General features: G+C 25.3%; 1 protein-coding gene across 1 annotated transcript; it reads right to left on the bottom strand.

The window, feature by feature from the left end:
* Positions 1–1,387: 1,387 nt before the first annotated feature.
* On the bottom strand, positions 1,388–4,973 carry LOC101252132 (E3 ubiquitin-protein ligase APD4). Its single transcript, XM_004231844.5, has 5 exons — positions 4,695–4,973; positions 2,352–2,483; positions 2,215–2,284; positions 1,842–2,139; positions 1,388–1,774 (listed from the first exon to the last, which is right to left on the bottom strand). Exons 2-5 carry the CDS (start codon positions 2,430–2,432, stop codon positions 1,696–1,698), a joined length of 528 nt encoding a protein of 175 aa, XP_004231892.1. The 5' UTR covers positions 2,433–2,483; positions 4,695–4,973; the 3' UTR covers positions 1,388–1,695.
* Positions 4,974–18,101: the final 13,128 nt, after the last annotated feature.

Raw genomic sequence — 18,101 nt, forward strand, 5'->3', positions numbered from 1 at the left:
GAGAAATAATTTAGAATGCGAACAATAAAGAATTTTAAAAAGTATTTTTTTATTATTATCAACAAGACAATTAGGCGCTGCTTACCAAGAATCCAATTTGACATGTTGTAATTCAATATTTAGAAATTGGCATCAAATAGTCATATTAACGTTTTCGCCCAAACGTTAACAGGCCACAAACATAACCCTTTTTCATCCTAAAAAAATAGATTCTGGTATATATATATCTTGTGAATTAGAGAAATATATATTCAAATACACATTTTTGTGAATTAATGGATATACATATTATACAGTATAACTATATAAACTTTTTGGATATACATATGGTAATAAATCGATGCTAATATAGTTGTCTTTATTTATGTTTACATATGACAAGATTGTATACAGTGTAGTCCATACCAAACACACCCATAGACAATTTTGTGATATACTTCTAAAAGTATTTCTAAAATGTTGTTGATATATGCAACAAGTGTATGTATACGTTCAATTTAATGGGGGTGATCTTGTGATATAAATATAGTTTATGTATACATACACATTGTATACATTAACAACATTTTATACATACACAAAATTACCTCCATTAAAGTAGTTGGCCAAAAGAGACGGAAAGTTAAAAAGAGAAAGGAAGGAGTTTACCTAATTGGCTAAGTTGTACCTATTTTTAGGCCTACAAATAAAGAGATAAAAAGTATTTATACTATATAAATCACTACTATATAAAAATGCCTTTATTTGATTTATTAAGTTATGCCTAGATTTTTAGATCTATAATTTGCTAATTTGATTTTGGTATGCGCATATGCATATTATTTGTAGATGTATGTCTATGTAAAATCCCCATCTTTAAATTGGATTTTTCCCCCCAGTAATTTTTGGGTCAAAGAGTGTCAATGGCCCATAAGATTAAAAATCATTACGGGCTTAAATAACAAACATTCAGGCCCACATTGACAGCTTGTATGCAATAAAGGCAAGTTCAATAATATGGTCTTTTGTATTTATTTATTTTTTCTGTTCGATATTTATTAGAAGAAATATTATATCAAAATGTCTATATTATACGTACAATTTATATGCACTAATATAGTAGTAATAAATTTAGTGCAAAATCAATTATTTAGACATTAGTCTTTGACTACTTTACCTGGATGGAAGCATCAATTTTGAGTAGCTAATTAATGAAAGGAACTACTTTACTGATATTTCCTTTTGAATGTTTCCTCTATATTTAAGGTAATGTATGATATAATTGAACTATATTTTGTGATTACAAGTAAACTGATATTGAACAAACTACACTTATTAATTTGTTGTCCGCAATATATCAAAATCAAACATAACAAATCAATTTAATATGATAATGATATACGAAATATTTTATAAAAATGAAAAGCTAAAATTTCTGAATTGAAATTATCAATAATGTACAGTGCCCATAGTTCCGTTGTGGGCATTACTTTTTTCCATTATACTACACCATCCATAAAGCTTTCTCCAAAAGGGACCCAAGTAATAGGTACCAATGAGTGTACACATACACAAACATGTTATGGTACATCATAATTTTACCTACTCTTGTCAAATTGCAACTCAGCAATTTGCAGTAAAAATGAAAAAAGTGCTATACTAATATTACCATTGTTGAATTAGAAAGAGTCAATTTACATAAGGGAAATATTGAGTTTATGCAAGAAGCACTCTTCTAACTCTCCGAATTACTCTTCGACAAATTGGGCAATTCTTGTTTTCTTCCTCTGTAATCCTGCGTATCAACAAAATCAATCGTATACTGACGATGCGTATAACTTAAATGGCGGGATATAAATTACCTCTCGGCACATGAGAGACAAGTAGCGCAATGTCCACAAGGAATAAAGAAGCAATTTCGTTTATTATCATAGCAAACTATGCATATATTTTCATCATACAAATCCTCAGAGGAACTAGAACGACTGCAATTTCCCGATTCCAAATCATCTTCATCACATGTTCCGTATGTCAAAGAAGCACTTGCTTTCGATATCAATCTGTCCGTTTCTCTTCTCACAGTTTCATCATTTCTTGCAATTTCGCCATCACAAACTCCAAGTAATTTAATTAACAACGCCGCAACCATCAGCAACACCACTGATTCAAATCAGAATTGTTAATTTCATAGAGTAACATCAATTTCACACATGATTTTTGTGTATAGAAACTTACGGATAACAGAGGAGTAAACAATAACATTAAGAATGTACTCTAATGCAGCCTGTCGTTGATCTTGATCTTCCTGTAACATTTCAACAAATTCGATGAAAGTTTTTAGATGAAATAATCGACAATCAAAAGGGGCTTACCTGATTTAAGGAGACCAGGGTATGGTACTGACTGAAATTGAGTTGAATTGGGCTTATTCTTAGTACTTGACTTGGAGACATGTCCTTAAGATTCGGGTTTTTGCCTGGGTGAGCTGCAATTTTGCCTCCTACCTGGGTGTATTAATTGAGGTGTAACTCAAGGGGCATTATTTTGAAAAGAAATGAGTTGACGTACTGTTGAAGCTTTCGTAGAGATTACGCATTATTTATTTTTTGATGACATATATGGAAGTTTGTAATTTTATCGAATTCTGTGCATTCTTTAGGTTCACTTCTCGGTTTAAGGCTGGCACTATTTAAAGTGAAATTCCCTCGTAAAGAAAAAGAATGTGACCCTGTTTGGATCGGCTTTTCAGTGCGTTGATTTTAAATTGATTTAAATTTGATTAAATTTAATTTTAAAGTTTTTTTTTGAAGGAGGTTGAAAATAAATCTAAAATTAGTTTAATATTTTAATATAATAAAAAAATATAACCTTTGGTAATCCTTATTTTTTTTATTTAAAAGTCATTTAAATTTAATTTTTTTATTTTTTAACTTTAAAATAATCAAAAAATCAATTTAAACAGGCTTTATTCATGTAAGGACATAATTTAAATTAATGTATTTTTTAGTGTTGTCTCTATCTTAATTAAAGAAAATGACAAATATAAAACAATTAAAAAAATCACTTTAATATGAAATAGATAGAGTAAGAGTTCGTTTGAATTGACTTAAAAAAAATAATTTTCAAGTCAAAAATAAAAAATCAAACTGAAATTATTTTTTAGTTAAAAAATAAAAAATAGGATAGATCTACTTTTGATTTCTGACTTATTTTAAATAATTTTTAACTAATTATAAGTTATTTTTTGTCTTGTCAAATTTTTTTTAACTTATTTAATTTTTTTTTATATTTACCAAATAATATCAAAAATAAAAAATTAACTTAAAAATTAACTTGATCGACTTTTATATTTTAAACAATCCAAACAGACTTCGAAAAGCAACAACCAAACATGTATCCCTTCTCAAAAAACTACTTTACTTTAGTCGACACAATTGAAAACTTTCATTAGGAATAAGTAAAATGAACCAAATGAGTGAATAGGAAAAGTGCTTATTTATAGAGGTGTAATTTTATTAAGTGTAGATCATATATTGAATATCTTAATTATTCAAAATATATTTTTATTGAACATAAAATGCTGAAAACGTGTGATTCACCCTCTTTACACGCGTAAAGCTATTAAAATATATTCTTTTCCTTTTTTTCTCTTACTTATACACCTAAATTAACTTTTTCTTTTAAAAAATAATTAACAAAAATAAAGAGAAGAAAGAGTGTCTTCTTCTCCATCCCAATATTCCCTGCAACTATTCCCATTTCTCATCCACCATTTTCTCAGCACAACCCACCCCATTCTCTGCACCTCGTTCTTCCTCTCACACTCTACAGTTCTTCTCTTGCTTTTTCCTTATGTAGATTTCGGTGAATTTCATTTATTTTGATAAGAAAAATATGAATTAATTTTTTCGAATAAAAATTTATTAGTATATTTTGCAATTTTAATAAATAAATACTAATGAAAAGAAGATAAAGACGATGAGTAAGAGATTTGATGCTATCAATCTGAAAGAGAATTATTATTTAGTTTTAATAGGCAATAACGATGCACTGCTTATGTGTCGGTGAAAGGAATAAAATTGAATGAAGGAGATCAAAGAGGCAGGACAATGATTCATTGTTTGTTGGTGTTGAAGTTGCTGCCGGCACCGGTCGAAGAGGAAATGGGTCTCGGATAGGGGGTTAAACAAAAAAGAAATTAAGTTTTTATATTCATAAAATTACTTTTGAATTATTTAGATATAACTTTTCAAAAAAATTGAATTCAATGCCACGTGTCATCATTTTATTGGTGGGTAGGTTTTTTTGAATTTTTCAAAAAAAAAAAGTTAGTTAGTAAATAGATTAAAATAGTTATTTTTTAGAATATCATTTTTTAAATTAATTTTTGAATTCAAATATCACATGTCATTATTTAATTCATCAATTTATCATGTCAGCGAATGTAGTACACATATTTCATATTTTTAGCCTATTGCAAAAAAAGGTCAAAATGATATCAATTTTTAACGAAGATAAGTGTTCAGTAGGTACAAACATCAATTGAATTGTTTAAACGAATCATGCAGACAATTTTAAGAAATTATGAATATAACTTAAATCTTTTACTAAATTCACATAAAGGGAAAAAAAATCCAAGGAAAGGGATTGTTTCGCCCAAAAATTTACATCACAAAAAGACAAACTTAAAATTAGAAGTAGGAAACTTCGCTTACTTGGAATAAAGCAGACCAAGTTTAATCTCTTATGGGAAAAGCATATATAGAACCAAACAACCTCACTTCCCGATATTATAAACAATCCAAATCAGCGTAGCTTTCTTCTGAATTCGGTATTATTTTCACTAAAATTCGATCCACAAAGAAAAACAAAAGTAGCAAAACGGCAAATTTGCAAGCATATGTTGTTTCGCAGAGGAACCTTTTATAATTAGGAATGGTAGATAATATGTCTCTGTCCCTCTCAACAGACTGTTATAAGATAAAATCGATTCTAAGTTATGATGGAATAATAGTTAATTTTTAAATAAAAATCTTGGCTTCGAGTGTATTTATATGGAGTGCTTGGAATAGTAAACATATTTTTAATTAGAGATTAATCTGTATCGACTAAAATTACTATTTTAAAAAAAAAATATTTTAAGTTAAAAAATTCTAATTTAAATACCAAAATAGAAAAGCAAAAACGAATTTATAAGGCCGGAGAAAACACAAGCTTGCTTTTCTTTGGGATTATTCATTTACATCAGCTTCGAAGAAAAAAAAAAGCATTTACTTCGCAATTATTTATTCAAAATAATACTCCGATAATTCCTGTATTTTAGGTGGAAAACTTAATTAAATATTTTTTGACTTTTGAGTCGTAGCCGTTACATGTCCTTCCTTATCTTACTTATAAAATTTTAAAAAATGTCGATACATATTTTATGGCGTGGGGATTATTGATCTGAGTTGCTTATCAAACGGATAATTATGATTATGTGAAACTTATATAAATATATTGTAAATAAAAAATATTTATTATTTATAGTAATAATTTTATTTTTTATCACTTTTAATATATTTACAATACACTTATAATTCATATTATAAAAGAAATTTATTATTCACATATAATATAAATTTTATTGATGGATAATATATTTATCATATATTTTAATATATTTATAATATAATGTGCCAACTTATTAGCAAACAAGCATAATATATTTTTAAAAATAGTTATAATACGTATAAATTGCATACTTAATTCACTTTTAATATCTATTGCAGATTTGACATAGTATTGCCATAAATTGTAATAAATAAAAAGTATCGCTAAAATCAATAATTATTTATTAAAAGACATTCATCCAAGTAATTTTTCTTATGATTATTCTATTCGTTATTGATTTTAAATATATTAATTTATTGGTTAATTCATAAGATATTGATTAACAAATTTTCATTATTATTATTTGTAATAAGCACATCTCCCTAAAATAATTCTCCGTGACACTATTTAGATTTTAGATTAGTCCAAACTCCAATCAATAAATTCTAAGCAACAACCGTAAATGGCAGACAAGTTCCATTCTCCTTTTTGTACAACAACAACAACAGCCCGTGTTCAATTATGATATTTATAATACACACAAGCGACGGTGTTAATATAGATCCAACATGTGTTATTTTATTTTTTTTTGTCTCACTTCGTACGATATAAATAAAATAAACATCAATTAAATTTTAATATGATTTTTAAATATTTTAAATTGTTAACGATTGTAATATTATTTATTTAATTTTTAAATAATATATGTTACTTCTCTTTTTGCCAATGTATATAGCACAAATAAAATTTTAAGAGTCAATTAAATTGTGACAATTACTGAAATTTATAATATCTTTTATACAATTTCCAAATTAAATATCTTATATTGTCTCATTTTATGTGACACATATATATTAATTTTATGAATTGATCAAATTATTTGTATATTTCTAAAAAATATTTTAAATTGTCAATTATTATAGTTTATAATTATTTTTTACACAATTTTTATATATATATAAAAAAAAAATATCGACCATGACCAATCTGATTATCCCTCTAACCCTCTTATGTATTACTCCCTCTGCCCCTATTTAGTTGTCCACTTTAGAAGTGATAACAGCAATTATTATCATAGGTTAGTTACAATTTTACCCTTAAATGGATTACAGTTTAGTAGTACTAAATTTTTTCTATAATTAAATGAGGGCATATTAAAAAAAAAATTGTTATCCTTTCTTCATTTGTTAAAATGGACGAGTTAATATGAACAAATATGAAAAAAAATATGAATAAATAAATAGGAACAGAGGGAGTATTACGGAATATGGAGGGTCAAGGTCCTTGGTTTTTTTTTTTTGTGTCATCAATAAAAATATATTTGAGAAATAAAACACACTTGACCGATTTAAGTATAAACATAGTTGGGCTGTTATGTTCTCTTCTTCCTTTTTCTCTTGGTTAATAACTAGGTAAATTATCGGTGTTTTATGCAGTGATAAATTATATCAATAATTTATTTTTGAATATTTAATAATATAAGTGATTTTGAGCAAGGGTTTATGCAACAAATTTTAAACATATGAAAAAAATAAACAAATCATATAAATAAAATATGAAGAAACATAATTTTATTGATTAAGATAGCGGGTACAATTCTGTTGATCCCTTGATTCTACTCTCCTAGGATTTATTCATGATTCGAGGGCCATTAGTGGCGTATTTCTCGAACTAGGATGATTTAGATTTTGACCTATCTATATGAATAATCTATCAATTTGTGGAGAATTCGAGATCTTGATCTTTTTATGGAGTTTCTAAGATGCCTTTTAAGGGAATTAGTACCCTTTATATAGACATAAACTAGGGTTTAAGGTTGAGTACATTCCAAGAATCTTAATTTGAATTGAACACAATTTATAGAGTTCCAACTCGAATTGAACCCATCTTTTAGAGTTCCACAAAATTTCAATGTCTACACTAACAGACTCATCTTTTAGAAAATGTTAAATTTTACTATTAACAGTGTGGCTAACAAATTTATCTTTTTTTGCCTTTTTTTATATCTATTTTTTTTTAAGCAAGAAAAAATAATAAATTTTCTTATAGAAGGTAAAAAGAAAATATAAATTTCAGGATATTTTTCTTTAGAGCTATTAAAGAAGATATCAACGATGAATTTTGTTAGCCACGTGAGTTCATAACTAAATTTAATATTTTCTTTTGGCTTAAGTCATTGATAGCCCCTTAAAGTTGTCCGCATAATTCATTTAGACACTTCAACTGAGACTCTTATTTATTAGACACTTTAATATTAATAAATATTTATCTATTGAACATAAAATAACAACTAGCTTTACAAATATTGTGCGTGTAATGCACATTCATTATCTTGACAAAATTACGAATAGAACTATGACACGTGGCACATGGGCCCATAAATTTTTAATTTTGAAAAATAAATAAAAAATTTTGCCTTTAATAATATATTAAAAAATTAAATTGATAAAAAAAGAAAATCTTTCCCCCATCCCCACCTAACCCCCACCCCATCTAACTTATTGCCCCTTTCTTCTTCATCTTCTTCTATGTTGTTCCACAATCGTCATTCCTCGGCGATAACAAAAAAGAAAATGCCTAATCCCATCTCATTTCGAATTCATCCACCAAATGTTTTCCTCCTTCATTTTTTCCGTTATATGCTATTCCTCCGACGACTATTTCGATTTTGTAAATATAAACGACCTTGATAAATTATTTTGAAATTGATAACGAAGAGAAATTAAAATTATATCAAATATTTTATAGCATTTTTCATAAGTTTATGAATGGTGATAGTTGCTCAATTGAAGTTATTGAAAATAAAAATGTACATATATTGATCAATTTTTTAACTCCAAATGGTACATTTTTTCTTCTTCTTGAAAATTCAATAGGTACTTTGTTTACAGAAAATGAAAAAAAATGAACCATAACAAAAGGCAAAGAAATTTGAAGTTTTTAAAATGGTGGGTTGAAGGAAGATGAGTGTGGGGGTGATTTTTTTTTTTTTTGATTTAAAAAATTTATGTTTAATTAAATTATTTTTTATGTATATATTTAGTCAATGCATGCCAAGTGTCAACAAAGTAGGTATAAATATTTTTTTAAAAAATTAAAAAAATGCATTCACGCGCTCAGCAGTAGTGAGATACACTTATTTTGTCACATCAGCGTTTTGTGTTTAATAGGCACATTTCTTGAATAATTTAGGTGTTCAATAGGTATAAGTTCTAGTTCAGGTGTCTAAGTGAATTATGTAGATAACATTAAGAGGCCGCAAATGACTTAAGCCTTTTCTTTTGATAAATCTGTTAAGTTAATGACCGAAATGAACACATTTGTTATACATTAGAGATCATCTCATCTAAATCCAATATATTAAGGACCAAAATCAACACACCTATTACACGTTAAAATCATTTTAATCAAGTGAAATATATCAATATCAAAATAAAACATTACCCATTAATTAATAAAAGACCATTTTGTGATGGTAATGTACACGAAGAAATGTGTCATGTATATACTACTAAATTGCTACATTTTCAATTATTTCATACTTTTTCTTTATACAACTAGATTTGGATTGATGTAAGGATTTTAGTAAATAAAAAATTATATTTATTACGACTTTAATTTCTGTTTAATTTGACAGTTGAAAGGTATATCTAACTTCTCCAACAGAAATTAATTAAGGCACTTTACTAATGATGGTACCATCATGATTTAGCTGATCAAGCTTAGCTTTCACGCAAAGCAATCTTCAACTATTTAGACAACCATATATTAATGTAAAGGTAAAATCTAGGTCCCAAGCAAACTTATAATTCATAGAAAAATGTCTTTAGTTGTTGTCTTTTTTCTAAATATAAGTGGTTTTAAAATATATATTTTTTGTCTTATATTAATTGTTATTTTATTTAAAAGAATTTTTTAAAGAAAAAAATAGTAAAACTATCCTTATTTAGTATTTCTTCTGAGATCTGTAAAAGAAAAAGTAAACAATTAATATGAGATGAAAAAAATTATTATTAAAACATCTAAATATAGTTACTTTCTTTCGTAATAAATGGTGTATTTAATGGGAATATTCACTAAAGAAAATTACATACTCATGGAAGTAAGCTCATTATTTTAACTAAATTAACTTAGCCTAATAAATGTCTTGACTTTTTTTTGTTTATGCATCTTTGATAGGTTTTTGGTTATGTAAAACTCTCTTGATCTAATAAATTTAATATTAAAAGAAAAAAATAATACTCTAATATCTTTTATTATGTGAAATATTACTTATTTTAAAAATAAATGATGTAATTATTAGTTTTTCACCTTTATCCTTAGTCAATAATTGTAATGAAGTGAAATTAGGATGATTTATTTTTAAAAAAATTATTTATTAATATTTTTCTTAAAGACCATAGAAAGGGGATAAGACAAAATAAGTAAAAAAATTCCCTTCCTCCGTACCAATATATCATATTAGTCGATCATCCTACTGTTAATAATTATCACAATTCATTTGTTAATTTCGAATATTTGAATAAATATTTTAAAAAAAATTCATCTTTATAATTAATACTTTTCTTTTTTTAAAAAAAAAAGTGTAAATAAGTTTGTAAAATTTAAAAGAAAATACCAAGGAGTAAATTAGCAAGATTATTAATTAAAATTATAATTTTTAAGTGTGTGTGATGAAATAAAATAAAATAAAAGATATTTGTTCTAGTTGTTTATCGACTAGTCAACAAATTAAAAGTTGGTGGGTTAGAGCGTACGTGCCACCCCCTATCATTGACTTCTATATACCCTAGAGGTATTAAAAATTTAAAATTGTTTTAAAGATTTATTTAAGTTGTTTCCTTTTTTTTAATGTCATTTTGACATATTTCAATTTGCAATTATCGCTAACATTAGAAAGATATTATATTTTCATTAGAGATGACATTCGCTAATAAGTCAACGACTCAAACCTTAGATGCTTTTGGGGATTACGTTGCTAAAGAATTTTTTTGGAGTTATCGAAGAAACATAATAGATTAAACTTTAAAGTAATCCAACATTATTTTATAAGTTATTTAATTTATAAAATTAATCAAATTGATTATATCAGACATGATAAGTATTTTGTGATAGAGGGAGTGCATTATGCAATTTTGTAGTTCTTAATGTAACCATTCTTTTAATTCTAATTGAGATTAAATTTACTATCCAATCAAAATTTAGATTACCAAATCTTGTTTGCAGTTTTTTTTGGTTAAAAGGTTTATATATATATATATGATAAAATACGTAAGAAAACTTTATTTGTGTCAAGATTCGAAAACAATATGACATTCATTTATTTCTAAATTAGAAAGTGTTTGTTTTAACAGAAGTCAACGAAGTGTCGAAATAAAGTTATTTTTTATTGGATTAATAAATGACTTTTAAATTGATTATCAGTAACATATATACCAGCCTTTTTCATGTTTTTTTTTATGGAATAAATAAATAAATACACAATTTAACTATTATACACTAAAATTGCATATCATTTACAGAAATGACAAAAATTCCTTTCGGATATATCTCTATCTTTTGTTGAATATATTCTTATTCCTCTCGGATACATCTCTTCCATTTACTATATCATTTACAACGTACTAGTCTATCAGACTACAAAGGAAATGTACATGAGAGTAATGAAAATCCGATGTTTTTGTAATCGGAGAAACTTATGAGATAAGGTGTAATTAGTGAACATAAAAATTATATTTGTATGTTACAGTTATAGTTTCCATAATTGCGCTCCATATCAAATTTTATGTTTGCTATGGAGCTTTTGATTTGTATAATTCGCTAGATACATCCAATTTTATACAAATTGTTCAGTTCTGTATAAATTCATTTATAAATTGTAATTTGTAATTTGTATAATAAGATTTGTATTTGAATAATTACAATAAGTGTATGTATAGAAAGAAAATATATGTATTTGTATTTTATACAAACACAATACATTTTATATCGAAATATATAAAATGACTAATTGTATCTCAAAAATGGATAATTGTATCCCAAATCAAATGATAAAAAATAAAATATTTACTACAAATCTATATATAATATAAAGCTGAATAAAATCACGTTGATGTGACATGCTTCATTGATCAGCATACTATTTTATTTTAATTTTTAGAATTTTAATATTTTTTCTCTCATTTTATGTTCAATAACCTTTAAAAACAATTATCCACTTTTCTTATTATTAGCCTTTAGTACATTTAACCCTTCCTTTCAAAAGGAAATATGTGACATCTAAATACATAATAGTGTAATTAATGTGCATGATCACACATTTTTTCCAGCAACCCACGTATTGTCAGTTTTTTCTTTTTAATTCTTAATCACATGTAATCAATTAGACAATTCATTTCCCTATTTATTAATACCTTCTTAGACATTTTTCTTGGAGTTTCATGTAAGTATTTTTTTTCATATCTTCTTATATCTTTTTGGAGGGTTTCATGTAGTTTTTTCTCTCTCTCTCTTTCATCTTCTTCCTATTATTTTATCCATTCATGATCTTTATTTTTGATGTATATATGTTAGCATCCTTTTAAACAGGATAATTATTATGAAGCTTTTTATATGAAGAGCAAAAGAGGTAAGCTAAGCGTTTATTTTATCTATTCTTGATTAATTTTTAATGTATGTATATATGTTAAGGATATTACCATGAAGCTTTTTGATATAAGCCAATAGTTTTTTTAATTATAATAATAATAATAATTTTATTATTATCATGTTAATGTACGGCATGCCTCATGATCACAAAAGGTATTTGTCTATTTACTTAATCTATGCATTTTTCTCTATTTTTACACAATTGTATTATTAATAATTATTAATTAATGATCAATTATGCCTTTCTATAAATAAAAAATTTCAGAGGCTATCATTTTGGCATTTTAAAATTATACTCATTTCATTCCTCGTAATCAATATTTACTTTCCGATAATTAGTGTGCTTAATTATGGAAACAATGGTTATGGATACAAAATTTCAATTAAAAAAAAAAGAAATGCATCCACTTAATTGCAACTCTTTGATGAAAAAGATAATGTAACGTTTCAGAATTTTACTATCAAATGAACTACTTCGAAATTCTAACACAATTTCTCTATTTTTCTTTCTACGCTATTTTATTTTTACCCCTATTTGTTCATTTTATATCTCTTCCTTTATTCTCTCTCAATTTAGTATTACAATATCTTGATTTTTGTCTTTATTTTATTAACCTCAATAAATTTTAATTTGTATATCTTATGAAGTTAATACTCTAATTAGACGTTAACTGTTTGCAAGTTATATAGATATTATCTCTTTATTGATTTATGAGAGGAGTTGAAATATGAAGTGTAAGCAGTTGTTTTACCATTCTTTTGGTTGGTGTCCAAATTTTACCAAAAAAATTAATACTTTAACTTTTCAACACAAATATTTCTAAAAGTTATATAGTGACTTATCATTATTAATTGTATATAAGGTTTATAAATTGTAATTACGTAATAATTAGATTTCCGTGAATAAAGAAAATATGATTGTCGTTTAAATTTCTTATTGTAGATCAAATAGATATATGATGTTACTAAGAATACGAAGTTACTGACTTTTCTTTATTGATTAGAATTATTACTCATCTAACTGGTTCATTGTAAATTAAAATTTTCTTCCAATGGTCAATTTACTCTTTTCACTACAAATTATATGAAAATGTAATATTATCAGCGACAACATATTTAGAAAGAGAAGATTTATTAACTAAGCAAGATAAGCTTCATTCAAGTGTGATTTTCTTTTTACAAATCAGTAAATACACTCATGCTCATCTCTTTTTGTATTTTATTTTTTATAAAACACAATAGTGAAAAAATAATATGAGAGATGGAGCAATATCGTGGTGGACGACTAAGAATTATATTTTGAAATTGCTTACGAAAATATTTGTAAAGTTTCTTATTTACATGTAATTATTTGTGCATTGAAGTAATAAATGGATACTAGGTTGTTATAATTATAGAGAAAAATAATAATTAAACAAGCAACTATATAAAATTAAGTAAATTTAAATTTGATACAACTAAAAATAAAATGTCCATTTTATTCTTTTTGTATATATCACAAAAACTTACAAAAATTATATTTTTTTAATATTTGACATTCACCTTTTCTATGTTTGCGGGATGAAATATTCATGACCTTCTAAAATAGAAAAAATTATCAAAAATAAAAATAAGAAAAGTTATGTATGTGAATATGTATATACTCGAAAAATTTTATAGTTATAATTCAAATAACAAGTGCATGAGAGATAACAATATCGTCAAATATTTAAAAGATAAAACAAAAGTTACCAAGTTTATGTAAAGGTAGAAATTAAAGAAAATAATGGTTTGTAAATTTGTAAAGATAAAAAAAACAATTGTAATGATAAATTTTGCTAAATAAAGTAAAATTTTACCAGATATATTAAACCCACGCATAGCGTGATCAAATTCACTAATTATAAAGAAAACAAATTATAGCTATAACATTTAATTTAAACTAATAAATTTGTTATCTCATGTCACTTTTCAAACTTTCTTAGTTAGAAGTTTGAAGTGGATGCCATATGGCCCATTAGTCTTCATCTTTCAAAACTATAGAATCAGAGCCTCGGTCCACTATGAATGGATGCTCTCGGTTTCAATTGGGCCTGTGAATTACGATTATGAACTTTATTTCCAAAGGGCAAAGGAAACGAAGGCTGAAGCATTGACCGAATACATTATAAGAAAAGTGTGAATTATATTAAAATTTTTGAAGGATTAGTATAAAATTTGTAGGAAAATAAATTTTCTGTGAATTTTCATACTAATCCCCAGAAAAATTCTCATGTAATTTATAGTGAGAGGGGGCAAAGAGATATCAAAGTTCAACATGATAATTGCTTAAGTAATGTAGTCGCTTCTCTTTTTTAGTATACCGCTTCTAAGCCTATCTCTATGGAGTGTAAAAAGAGGTGTGAATTACATAAATCTAATAGTTTTAATACGAAATTACAATCTATCTCTAATAAGTTTCTAAATGAATTAATCTCTTAAAAATTAAAAAAATCGAATACAATAATTAAAGTTCGGATACATTTATATGTAGCTCAGATACATTAAATATTATCTCAGATACATTTATATGTAGCTCGGATACATAATATGTATCACAGATACATTAAATACTAGCTCGTATATATTAAGGGGTCGTTTGATTACTATAAAGAGACATCTTATACATGTATGTATTGAAAGTTGTATTAGCTTTACTATGTTTCATATAAGTTTTTTATTAGGTATAAAAGTCAAAACAACTTATACCATGTTTGATTGTTAAGAATTTAAATGTTGTATAAAAGTTATTCATGTATTAATTTATACAGTGTTTAGTTGCATTTTTTGTAGTCCTACATAATTAATACTGTATAAAGTTATGTAGGATAGAAGCTGGAATAAGTTATGTGGGTATTAGTTATACATGTATTAAAATGATAAATTACATATTTATCCTATTAATTTATTTTATTTTCTTAATTAGAAACTTTATTGTTTTCCTATATACATCTGTTGTTTTTAATTCTTTTTATATGTAGACCATTTTCATTTATTTTAATTTCTTTTATTTTTTTAATTGGAAATTTTACTGTTTATATACGGACTATTTTCATTTCTTTTTATATACTTATAGTTTTTATTTATTTATGCAAATATACATATTTTTTTAATATTAAAAATTTAATTGTATATTTTTTAATGGTACATATGCTAATCAAATATTAGCATTATATATTATTCAATATATTCCTTATTTTATTAGCATGTATTATTATTTTGTAAATAGTATATATTAATAATTTAGAACAAGTTTAATATTCAATAATTAATAATTCATGTATTGTAATCTCTACATGACTAAGTACCTATATAACTAATATTTACATAGCTAATATCTGTAGCTAATACCCGCATATTTAAACTCAACATAACTAATTCTACATAACTAATATCTGCATAACTAAACCCTGCATAATTAATACTTGCATAACTAAACCCTGCATAACTAATACCTGCTTAACTAAACCCTGCATAACTCTAACCAGTAACCGAACGATTCCTGGTAGTTTAATATGTAGCTCGGATATATTAAAAACTAGCTCAGATTTATTAAATACTGACTCGAATACATTAATATGCAACTCAAATACATTAATATATAACTCAAATACATTAAAGAAATAAAAAAATTTAAAATTTTTTAAAAATAATAGGGAATATTGAAAATAAGTAAAAAAAATATATGTATTTATGTAATTTATCCTAAAAGAGAGAGAACGAGCAAATGTTTGCTTGTGCCAAAGTTCGTGTCCTATTTATCTGTTGAATATGTTTATCGCTATCGTTTTATTTTTATATATTCACTATATTAAAATATATTTACTTTTGTTTGCTCATGCCGAAGTTTATGCCGTATAAATTAGTTGAATATAATTGGTGATTATTTATTTTTACATGTTTACTATATTAAAAAATATGTATTCATATTTATTTACTCACATCGTAAAATCAAGAATTAATTCATCAAAGATTAGTATTGAGCGTGTGCAGGTTGTTTTCTAGGAGTGTCTTGTACAAAGTATTCAATTATCCTTTGGAAATGTGGCCATGTTAATTTAAAACCTTGAGGAATTCCGCAAATATTTAGTATTGTTTATATGATGTTCTATGTATATCTTATTTTTTTAACGAAAAAATATTCATACGTAATACGGCATAATAAGTTATAATTTATAACCTAAAAAATACAATTAATTAAGTCAAGACTCATGTTCAAATGTAACAGTTACATTATCAGTCAATTATAATAAGTATTAACTAACTATGTTTTACACAATTATCAAATCAATATTTATCAAAAAAATTATGTACTATTATCTAATAAATGACGTGATTATGTAAATAATTTGTATACATATAAGCCCTATCATGTTTTAAGGAAAATAAGTATTAACTAACTATGTTTTACACAATTATCAAATCAATATTTATCAAAAAAATTATGTACTATTATCTAATAAATGACGTGATTATGTAAATAATTTGTATACATATAAGCCCTATCATGTTTTAAGGAAGATTCATGAACGGTAGACTAATTTACCAAAATGGTAAAGGTGTAAATTGCCTATATTAATATTTACCATGCATTGCATTGCATCTATATAGGAATGAAGTGCACTTTATGGCGCGATTTCAAATAACTTAATGATTATATTTGGTAGAATCAGAAATAAAACAAACAAAATTTTTGCAAAGTCACTTCAAAAAGTCAAAAATTATTGAATGCTTAAAGTAGTAAAATCAATATGTTGAGCAAAACGACCATTCTCAGATCTCTAACTTCTTAATTGACTCATAATTTAAGTTAATATTATTACTTACCGCCATCTTTTTTTGACTGAATTGGACCCGATGTGAAGTTTGAACAGAAGACACAGAGGAAAAAGAAAGAGAAGGGAAATGGAACAAGAGAAAAAGAAGATGCACAAAAAGTTAGTAAAGTTAACGATATATATATTTTTTTTTAAAAATATTCATCGTCTAAAATAAATATTTAAATATTTACATTTAATTATTGTAAATTATAAAAATGTAATATTCTTTTTGAAGAGAAGTATAACACATATATTGAACATATTAATAATAGAGCGGTAAAGTAATTAATAATGAATTTCAAATTATGTAGTACTACATGTTGCTGATGTTATGCTTGCTGTTGCGAGTTCGGAACTTAACTAAGTCATAAAAAAATAAAAATGATCAAAATAAGTTATTATTTTAAAAAGTAACTAAAATAGATTTAATGGAAGAAAAAGTTTCATTTTATTCAATATTCTAAACGTTTTCCGTTTGTTCATTACAAATATATTTTTTTTAATATATAACGGAACTATTTCTTACACTTTATAAAATGAAAATTTTTCTTACACTTTGTAAAGTGAAACTTTTTCTTACACTTTATAAAATGTAGATTTTTCTTACACTTTGTAAAGTGAAACTTTTTCTTACACTTTATAAAGCGGAAGAAAAATTTATATTTTATAAAGAGAAATATCTTTAAAGTTTTGCTCTCTTTATGATGCTTTTGTAGTGTTTGTTGTATAATTCAGATATTTTTTCTATATATGTAAAAAAAATATAAATATTTATCACATGCAATTGACTTACTTAAATAAAAAATCAAGTGTTGGACATACTAATAATCATTTCCATAAAAAATAGACGAGACATGAAAATTTGAGAATGTCCCAACATTTTTCGTCATTTTCAAACTGTGAGAACTGACCAAAATAAATATCTAGTCCATAACTTGGAGCAATATTTCTATCTTATTGAAGTAAACCGCTACAAAATATATATTAATAATAATATAAATTAGTAAATAATCGGCAAAATAAACAAATAATAATCGAAATATA

The sequence above is a fragment of the Solanum lycopersicum genome, chromosome 2 (assembly GCF_036512215.1).
Source record: "Solanum lycopersicum chromosome 2, SLM_r2.1".
Lineage (NCBI taxonomy): Eukaryota > Viridiplantae > Streptophyta > Magnoliopsida > Solanales > Solanaceae > Solanum > Solanum lycopersicum.

Bases quoted from the DNA above. Each gene is read 5' to 3' on its own strand.
- LOC101252132 (XM_004231844.5), bottom strand. From the start codon at position 2,432: ATGTCTCCAAGTCAAGTACTAAGAATAAGCCCAATTCAACTCAATTTC. The intron at 2,285-2,351 runs GTAAGCCCCTTT...GAAATGTTACAG, and splicing joins CCCTGGTCTCCTTAAATCAG to GAAGATCAAGATCAACGACA. The intron at 1,775-1,841 runs GTAATTTATATC...GTTGATACGCAG, and splicing joins TGTCTCTCATGTGCCGAGAG to GATTACAGAGGAAGAAAACA.